The 9,422-nt window shown below is 38.2% G+C and overlaps 1 protein-coding gene across 2 annotated transcripts; it reads right to left on the minus strand.

The window, feature by feature from the left end:
* Nucleotides 1-1,603: 1,603 nt before the first annotated feature.
* On the minus strand, nucleotides 1,604-8,804 carry MED6 (mediator complex subunit 6). Of its 2 annotated transcripts, none has more exons than XM_009882181.1 (7): nucleotides 8,639-8,800; nucleotides 7,516-7,607; nucleotides 4,840-4,922; nucleotides 4,081-4,189; nucleotides 3,499-3,614; nucleotides 2,705-2,732; nucleotides 1,604-2,117 (listed from the first exon to the last, which is right to left on the minus strand). In XM_009882181.1, the coding sequence occupies exons 1-7, from the start codon at nucleotides 8,665-8,667 to the stop codon at nucleotides 1,987-1,989; spliced, it is 588 nt and encodes a 195-aa protein (XP_009880483.1). In that variant the 5' UTR covers nucleotides 8,668-8,800; the 3' UTR covers nucleotides 1,604-1,986. The 2 variants fall into 2 exon arrangements, with proteins under 2 accessions (XP_009880483.1, XP_009880491.1); XM_009882189.1 differs by having other exon boundaries at nucleotides 1,609-2,117; nucleotides 7,516-7,603; nucleotides 8,639-8,804.
* Between the last annotated feature and the right edge of the window lie 618 nt (nucleotides 8,805-9,422).

Genomic DNA, 9,422 nt, shown 5'->3' on the forward strand with positions numbered 1-9,422 from the left:
ATCCATTTTTGACTACAGCAATAAGCAAGATAACTTTCTTCTGCTAGTAATGTTAAACCTTTCCTTGGTGTACAAGTAGTTTTCTCCCTCAAAAAAAACCACCAAACCTAGATCTTCATTACAGTCACCTTTAAGTCTTTCCAAATGACAAACAGGTTCTTAGTAATATGAATATCTATAGAGAAATTCAGCTACTTTAATGGTCATTTCCAAGGACTTTATTCTGAACATCAAAAATCCAGCATGGACTCTTGAGGTTCCTCACCACTCATGCCTCATTTCTGGAGATCCTCCTTTCCATGACGGGGGTGGATGAGATGATGACTTTGGTGCCTCTTGCACTCCTTCCTTTCAGAGGAATGTCTTTAATACAAGAAGGAACCAACACCCTTTTATTCTAAGTGTATTCACACTACCTTGTAATTATTCAGTGCTGAATAATTAGCTCTGTCTTGTTTTGAGTATCCCAGAATAAATGCCTTCTATATCTTCACTTGGTTCAAGAGTTCACACTAGCTTATTATCTACTTCTATCAAATTTTGGAGAAACAGCTGTTCAAACTTGACCCACGTGGTATGAAGTGAAGCTAATACACACTTAAGTACATCGATACATCAATTTTAAAGTCTGTATCTGCATCAACAGCAAATAGCTATTAGTTTAACTACATCTTTAAAGTTACAGCTTTGGATTACAGAACAAAAATTACATGGGTCTTTCCATCATTCAAGAGCTACCCAGAGCTGTTTATTAGTTACCAAAACAGAAAGTCTCTTATAACCTCAAAATAAATTTGACACAGCTATCTAAGCATGTCTTAAGTCTTCCTTCCTATCTACATTTTGTCTGTTATGTACAGACCATTTCCTTGCTTACTACAGTTTACTACATGAAAGCAGGTAACAGTTGTGAAAAGAAAGCAACCTCTTTCAAGGACTGCTCTATTACTTCAATGAAAAAAACAAAGCCAAACCAATAGTCATTTCTTTGCAATGGATGACTTCTAATTTTTCTGAAAAAAAAAAATAAATGGTTTGTGTGAGTAACATGCTTAAATAGCAGAACGTATAGCTGTCGATGACGCTTCTCTTCCACCGCCCTACCTCCACAGGTCTAAAAGGCAGATGACTAATCAAGGTGATCAGATGTAGTGAGAAAGTGCTAAAAGCACAGAAGAGGAGATGTAATTGATATATTTGAGTTACAGAAAAAAAAAGGAGAAATATAAACAGCTTCACTAAGTGTGCAACTGCAAGACATTTTAGCCTGTTTTATGTCATCAGAAATCTCGCTTACAGAACACTAGCTTTTACAATAAAAGACCAGGTTAACCGTTAAGTAAAATGTCTGCCCAAGAACATTTAGAGACTCAGAGCAGTCTGACATCTAATTGCATGGATTTGAGCCTCCAGTTATCAAATCTTTTATCTGTATCCCAAGTATACTAAAGGCACGGCGACTTATAGTAGGCAGCCTAAATCCTTGAGATGAACTTTTCTTCCGCAAAATAGCACACAATATATTGTGATATCCAAGCAAAAAAAATGCTGCCAACACATATGGCATATTTGCTACTAACAAAGTAAGCATTTAAGAAAGGTATTCCAGCAGCCAGGAATTTTATTTACCAAGAATTCAGGGTTTTTTTTTTTATATACAAAAGTTTTTCTTTTTACATAGGAAAACAAGACACAAGGGATGCAAGAGTTTGTAAAGATTTCAGGAGGCTGCAAAATATGTCCATGTAAAAACCATTCCCAGAAGCCAACATTCAAAATAAGATGAAGACTGAAAACACCATTTTTGAGGCAGCTCGCATCCTGACATTAACATCTGCATGACAGGTTTCTACAGAAAAAGCTGTTACAGGGACTTCAGTCCCTGAATTGTCAGTCTCAGTTGAAGAACTTAAATATAAAAAAGGGGAGCGAGAATCTCCTGTTTTCCACATACTGACTAATCCAGATGTGTAACAACTTCTCCCTTCACTGGAGTCTCATCCGTTTTTCAGGTGGTCCTTTAGCACCAGCACTCTGCTGAGCATTCTTTGCAGTCTCTTTTTCCTCTGGCTTGACAGCTTCAGGGACTGGTTCTGGTTCCTTCTTGATTTGATCCACTTTAAAAGTAACAGCAAAAGAAAATTAAACCTCCAATATTTATCTCTAAAATACTCTTCAGAGTACTTAGAAAATATTGTTGATGTCAAAGTGACAAAATTGATTTCAAAGGTAGAAGAATAACCAGGGGCTAAATTCATACCTATACAGGTAAAAAAGTGGCATAGGTTGAAGACATACAGTTGATGCTCTTCCTGTTTTGAGGTTGCTTATGGTCAACTCAAAGCCTTTACAGGCTTCCCTGAGCTTGTAGCACCATGAAAAAAAAAAATCACTAAGATGATGGACTGACTAAAGTGTTCCCTCATTCACCCTTTTACCCTCCTCCTACTTTCAAAGATCATTTCCTGCATTTGGACTTCCAGGCAATAGAGTTTTACAGATAGAAAGGGCAAGGGTACAATACATGTTTTTTCAATTTCAGTCTGGCTGTCACAGAGAACTCTTACCTAGTACTTTGCACAATGAGGCAATGCCAGAATTCCTAACCACCTCAGTAGAAGCAGCAAGAAGCTTATATGGCAACTGGAAGACACTGCTATATAGAGCCTGTTTTTTAAGTCTTGTGAGAATATTAGAGTTTTACCTGGGATAGGCTTTTCTCCAGGCTTTTGCTGTAGGGCAGGAAGAAAAAAAACAAACAACAACACATCAGTGGAACCGAAGTCATATTCTTAACCTCTCCTATTATTCACTTAGGAATATAAACCAAGCAATGCACCCTTATACGTAAGAGTTGAGGGTAGAAGGGATCACTAAATACCCTTCAAACAAAAATCCAATTAACATTTCATAACATCCAGTTTTTCCTCTGACAACTGAAAAGCACTAAAGCAAAAAATACAGAGTTAGCCAGTCTTTCACACATTTGAGAAGCAAACAATTTTGTGAGATGCTGCAAGTATAATTTCCTTTTCTCCCAAGCAGAAGACCTGGTGGAACAAATGGCAACTAGAAACGATTAGTGGTGATCACAACAACTTCACAGAATGCCAAGAATTTCCACGTGAATTAATGAGCCTCCAGAACAATGGAGTAACTAAAACAAAACAGCTGTGGTGGCTGGATTGAGCTCACAAACCAGGAAATTGAAAGCAGCACCAAAATCTGATAACTGACAAGAACAGACCCTCTGTAATTAGATAAGGAATTTGCATAATAAAATTCACCCTCATAGTTTTACTATGGTCTTAATGACTCCTGCAATTACAAAGGGGAATCCTATACTCCAATCAGAGCCTTCAATTTCAAATTTATTATCTAATCCCTGTTACCATTGCAGAAAGCACACAAAATTCCCATTCCGTTACAGCTGTTCAAGTACTTATGACTGCCTCAAGTTCTAAGTTACAGTAATACTATGGTTTGTAAGTGTCATACCTGAACAAATCTGGGTGGAAACTTTTGTCTTAGGTCTAAAAGCAAAGCATCTACCCGTTGCCTTTGGAAAATAGAACTTGGTTCTTCTTTCTTCTTGGCTTTTGGTTTAGCTTTCTCTGCAAGTCACAGAAATGTAAGAGAAAGCTGTATTAAAAGTTATATTCTCTTGGCAGCTCTTTGTTGTATGACAAGCTGGTATTTGTCTCTCCTCTAAACTTCACCTACATTTTCCCTTTAACATCAGTTCTGAGGTTTTTTGTGGAAGACAGATTAAGGAAAATTCTTCCCTCCTGAAAAACTGGTGTGGCTTCTGAAAATGTACTTTGGTCTCCAGTGGGTTGCAGAGTTGCCCGCTTTGCTGACACACAGCTCCCCATTTTCATCTCCCACCCATGCCTCAATGTTCATCTCCATTAACACAGAAGAGCAAGATTCCTTTCACCTGACAAGGAGCACTAACTTACTCTTCAGCCAGGCAAGACACTTAACTTCATCTCTACACTATCAATGTCCATTGTCTCAAACTTTCCCCTACGTTATCTTCCCTCTCCCAAAGTATGCAGGAGCAACTAGGAATCATACCCCGTTCTTCTTGATCTTTGAAATGCCACCAGTAGCCCTTGGATGGGTGATAGCGACAGTAGGACATAGCTTCTTCAAAAGCAGACTGAATTCCATGCACTGCAGTAAGCTTTCAGAACAAGAACATAAGGCAGTGTTCAGAAATTAAGGAGAAAGTACAGTATGAATTTTTGAGAGCAGGTATTTTAAAATTAGTATTCTACATTCATTTTTGTTCTGGGAAGGGAACTTGGGACAACTAGTTTTGGACCAAGAAACTAATCTCTGTAACAGGCTCTTAGAAAGCCCTTTCTGAAGTGCTCTTCTAAACTGACAGAGCAAAATTTACAAAAGCAGTAGTTTACTAGAGCAGAAGAAATCAAAACAAACCTCAGTATCCAATTTAAAAAGAAGTATCGCATCAGCATAAAAACATAAGCCTCATTTAAAGAGAAATACTACATTACATTAACATTCATGTAATTTTTCTTTTGATTGTTTGAACCTCATGCTGTTCCACTAATTGTGTGGTGTCAGTTATTCTGATCCTTCATCCTTGAACAATAGATGGTACTTTTTGGACCATATTGCATTCTCCCAGGATCTTTCATTTCTACGTGGGATGCACACCACCTTAACCAGTGGGGTTTGTTTTCAGTTACTGTATACTACACAAGATCTTTCCTCAAAACAGTGAAAGAGGGATTTAAACAGCCTGGGGAACAACCAAAAGTAAAAGCAGATACAAACTGGTATACAACAAATGCACAGAACACTTACAACTCTGGAGTTAATGACAGATCCTAAGTCAGGTGCCTGATAAATCACTCCAGCAATAATATAGTAGTCAGCCAATGGAATAACTGGGGAGGAAAAAAAAAAAAAAAAAAAAGGCAGGATCAACTTAAAACTCTGGCTGAAGACTGTGTATTTGTTGCTGAATTTCAATAGTAACAGCAGAAATTGCAATATTAATCTCATCACCAAATTTGTCTTTTTAACTTTTTCCTTCAAGGTGCTTTATTTGCACCTTAGCCACAGACTGATGGGGGGGGGGGGGGGGAGAACAAGGTCTGCTTTACAGATAGAAAAGCATCAGCTTTAAGTACTGTCCTACTGCAAACAAATAGTTGACCTTAGAAGAGTTGGGGTTTTCAGAGCTACATAACAGGAGTCAAATGAACTGCACTGGAAGTAGTTCCACTTGCTAACAATAGAAACCCGTAACAACATAAGATCTCATTCTCCTGGCCAAGCTTTCTTCAAATTGTACAGTCCTCTTAACTAGATTTCCCAGGCCCAGTGGCAGCTAAGCACACACAGAGCATGCCTTTCTAAATTAATAACATTCTGCCAAAAAAAGACTACCTTCCAAAGGCATTTGCTAAGTCAGATTTGGAACCTCTACTGACCGATCAAAATTCTTGTTCCTCTGCACTGCAGCTCTCATGAACATCACAACTGCCTCCATAATACTCTGCCAAATGTTCTTCAATTGAGAAACGATAGCAATGCTATCAGCTTCACATTCCTAAGAATCTTACCTGCACACACATTTGCTCCAGTTTCTCCATCTGTATTAACCTATTCTGTCTGAACCTTTTTACTAACAGGATCCAACTCATACAGTACTTGAAATTTATGGAGCTTGGATACCTGCCTAAATTAACAGACCAAGACAGCTGGGTGCATATTACAGCTAGTACCCACTTCTCAAAAGAAAGAGGATTCTCAACATTTCCTTAGAAGTGGAGCAAGACACAGAACAGCAGCTCTACTGTCTCACTGCTCTGTACCAAGCAGCCTACTTTTCTAGACAGGTAACTCTCCCTAATCAATGACGTAAACATTTTTCCAAAATCATTTCAAATAGGCAAAAACTTGGCTTACAGAATTTAAAATATAAATACACTTTTTAAAAACACACACAGAAGTTGTAAGACAGGCCTGCCACAGCTCTGCCCGAGTACTCAACACTGCTTGTGAACTCGTCAACTTTTCCATCACCATTCTCGTGTCTCAAATACACTAATATTTGTACTATGATAAAATGAAACACATGGGTAACATATGAGCTAGGAAACTACGCAACTCAATCAAGGTACCTAACACAAATTGTGCAGTCACAATGGGAAAAATGTTACCAAACAAGTCCTGGTTCAGTTCCACTAAATACACACTTGCATTACAGAAAAAGTCTGAACATACATACCTATTGTGGAAACCTCAACTCTACTCTTGATCTAAAAAGTGTCAAAACAGGAAATTAAGGGCTGCATGATATTTTTATACTCACCTTTTGAAAACTAGATTCAAAACCTTTAATAAAGAAACAACTTGAAAAATCTATTAAAGAAGGAATCATGCATGTTCTTTTTCACTACAGAACTGCAATATAAAGAGACCATTACCTGATACAAGCAAATAAGAAGCATTGCTAGAAAAGGCAAAGTTCTATACAAGACTAAAATGCATATGCAGTGCCTAAGTCACTTAAAAAAAAAAAGTTAAGAAATAACTAGCATTAACCCTGCCTTTCTTTTCTGTAGAGCTTACTCTGAAACAACCTGAATTATTTTACATATACATGCAGTAAACACAGAAGACATTCCAATAACTACTGAATTGTGGTTACTTTTTAAATTAATCACACACACAAACAAATTTAATGTTAAAAAGGAATAATGAAGCCAGTTGCATTCAAATGGGGAAAAAAAAAAGCTAAGGTATCTCATTTAAAACTTGGAAAGGTCATCAGTGACGCTGTAAGGAGTGGTGCTGTTGTCACAAGATTCCCTCACGATTCCCAAATACTCAGTTCTCAGAGGAATAACCAGAACAACAAGCATTTGCCTTATCTCACAGTTATTTTTCACACGGGTCATCATCTTCTACTGACAAGATCCTACTCAGCAGTACAACCAATCCACAGTTGAAGGTGGAAATCGTGCAGGATAAGAGAGTGACATGACGCAAACAGAAGCATGAAGGATACCTCTCCCTAATCAATGGAAATCACGGTTCTCCAAAATTAATAAATAAATCACATACTAACCACTTCAGATGATTAGTTCTAATTAAACTAAGCCCATCTGCCCCAACAAGGTTAGTCTTATATTCAAATAATTAAAATTAAAACTCTTGCATAGCCTAACAGATAAATATAACATGACATGAATCCTATTATCAGATTCCCGTGACAAAATATCCCTACCATAGGGCAGCACTTTCTCATTGCACTCTTCACATTTCACCACAAGATGGCAATCCCTGCTATTAGCACACTAGAGGTCACTCTGCTAGACAAAGTATTTCCACTCCACCACAACCCTTTTATTTAGACTTAAAATAAATGTAGAGAAGGGGAACCAGAAGTGCTTAAACACAAATTATGAGCAGATAAAAGTGACTAACTGATCGGCCTTCTCAACAGTGACAAGAACTGAGTGACTTTACCTTGTGTTGGAGATTGCCTTTGCTGCTTTCGGATAATGAAGAGAATGGGCTCCTGAGCGTGAAGAAGGATGTACTCCACTCCAACCATCTGGCTGAAAAAGAAGCAACCGGAATAAGTATCTTCCTCAAAGTGAAATGTGTAGGATGTGAAGAGCTACCAAAGGGTGTGGTGGTAAAGGGATGAAGTTCTGATGCTTTGGAAGCTCTTCAATATAACACACAGTAAATAAAGGCACAGAATTTCCTGAGGTAACTATCAAAACCTAGCTGCATATACAAACAGAGTTACAACAAGCTGACACAACATCTAAGTAGAACATGTTAGCAAACAAATAAATAACAAGAAAGATAGCAGTCTATCATCACAGATGTGTCACTTACGCACAGAAACAAAGGACCAGTGTATGACATGACCATCTGTGTGTCTGATGTGAAAGCCCCTCAGCAACCACATCTGAGCACAAGTGACTTTACCAATGAACTTTAAGCTCAGCTTGCACACTCCCTATCATATTGTGGAGTCTTTAAATAGTTCTCAAACATCTCACTTGTGCTCAGTGTAGCAGATGGGGAACTGCAAAGAAAGTCAACTTGCGCATGCTTGCAATCTCATTACACAACCATCTGTGTTCAGTTTATTTACAACACTCACTACTTTTATTACCTATACTAAAAAGTCAGCTCTTTGGAGGAATTATGTACTAATTATGGCACATAGCCAGCAGGATATGGAAACATGAACTAATTATGAACTCAAAGTATCCCCTAACATAAACCCTATTCACCACAGAAAAACATTTAACTACATTACCATTACTTGGGTTCTGTTGAGCTGGGAGGATGACAGCAGACAGCTTTTCTAATTGAGAGAAATATCTAAAAGGGGATTTACTGGAATCTCAGAACACACATAGAATCCTTCATGCTTAACACTTCCTTGAAACGGCGTAAAAGGAAGCAGAAGACATCCAAACACAAGAAAAGCTGAGCTCCCTAGCAAGCAGTGGGACTAAAAAGCACGGAACAGAAGGAGGTTTCCAGCATGCTTCCGTTTAACCAGCAAAGACTCTGGATGGAGGGACAAAGGACACTGCACAGGAAGCAGTTCCAAATTACAACTTACTTCAAATGGTCCAAGGTCATCCGCTGCATTTTGACAACTTCATTGTTACATGTTCGGTCATAGAATGGGTTACTTCGCTCTGAGAAATAGTCCAACACACTCCCATTGTTTAATATTGGAATCCAGGAGCTGTCAACCCAGGAAATTCCCAAGAGATTATCTGGGAAGAGAAATTGACACTGAGTACCAAAGCAGCCAGAAACACTACAAATACCTCCAGGAGTAAATTGCCACCAGTTAATGATTATAGCAGGGGAAGGAGGTGGAACATAGCCTCACACAAACCAGTTCTAATTAAAAATGTGTTTCACAGAGTTCAAATAATAATTGATATCCTTTAACCTGCTACAGTTCTGTTGTAGGTACACAATAGAAATATAGCTCTTTTTTATTAGTGCACTTTTCTTTCCTTGGCCAGTATCTGTTGGTATATCTTTATGTCTGAAGAATGTGACCAGGGTCTGTGTGCACATGTGTGAGCGCTGTGTTGGTGGGAGTTAATTAGCTCTGATACCATATATGGTATCATAGTACATCTACTCAGTAGTATTATACACAGTCTATTTTGTGAACCACAGCATTAGCTGACTAGAAAGACTATCCAAAGCATGGCTCCTTCTGAAAGTTAGGTCTCTGGTCAGTAAGTTGAATTTATACTAAACTAAGTTAGAATTAGTTGGGGGGTGGGGGTGGAGGGGAGTGATACACCCCACACTATAACTGTTTTAAATACGATCAGGCTCAGATTATTTCTTACAAAAATAGTTTCCAAGCTTTAACTATG

This window comes from Charadrius vociferus, unplaced genomic scaffold (assembly GCF_000708025.1).
Source record: "Charadrius vociferus isolate BGI_N301 unplaced genomic scaffold, ASM70802v2 scaffold50, whole genome shotgun sequence".
In the NCBI taxonomy this organism is placed as follows: Eukaryota; Metazoa; Chordata; class Aves; order Charadriiformes; family Charadriidae; genus Charadrius; species Charadrius vociferus.

Excerpts from the sequence above, each read along its gene's own strand:
- MED6 (XM_009882181.1), bottom strand. The coding sequence starts at position 8,667 with ATGCAGCGGATGACCTTGGACCATTTGAA. Across the intron at positions 3,615-4,080 it reads CAAAGATCAAGAAGAACGGG|AGAAAGCTAAACCAAAAGCC; the intron begins GTATGATTCCTA and ends TGTGACTTGCAG. Across the intron at positions 2,733-3,498 it reads TTCCACCCAGATTTGTTCAG|CAAAAGCCTGGAGAAAAGCC; the intron begins GTATGACACTTA and ends CCTGCCCTACAG.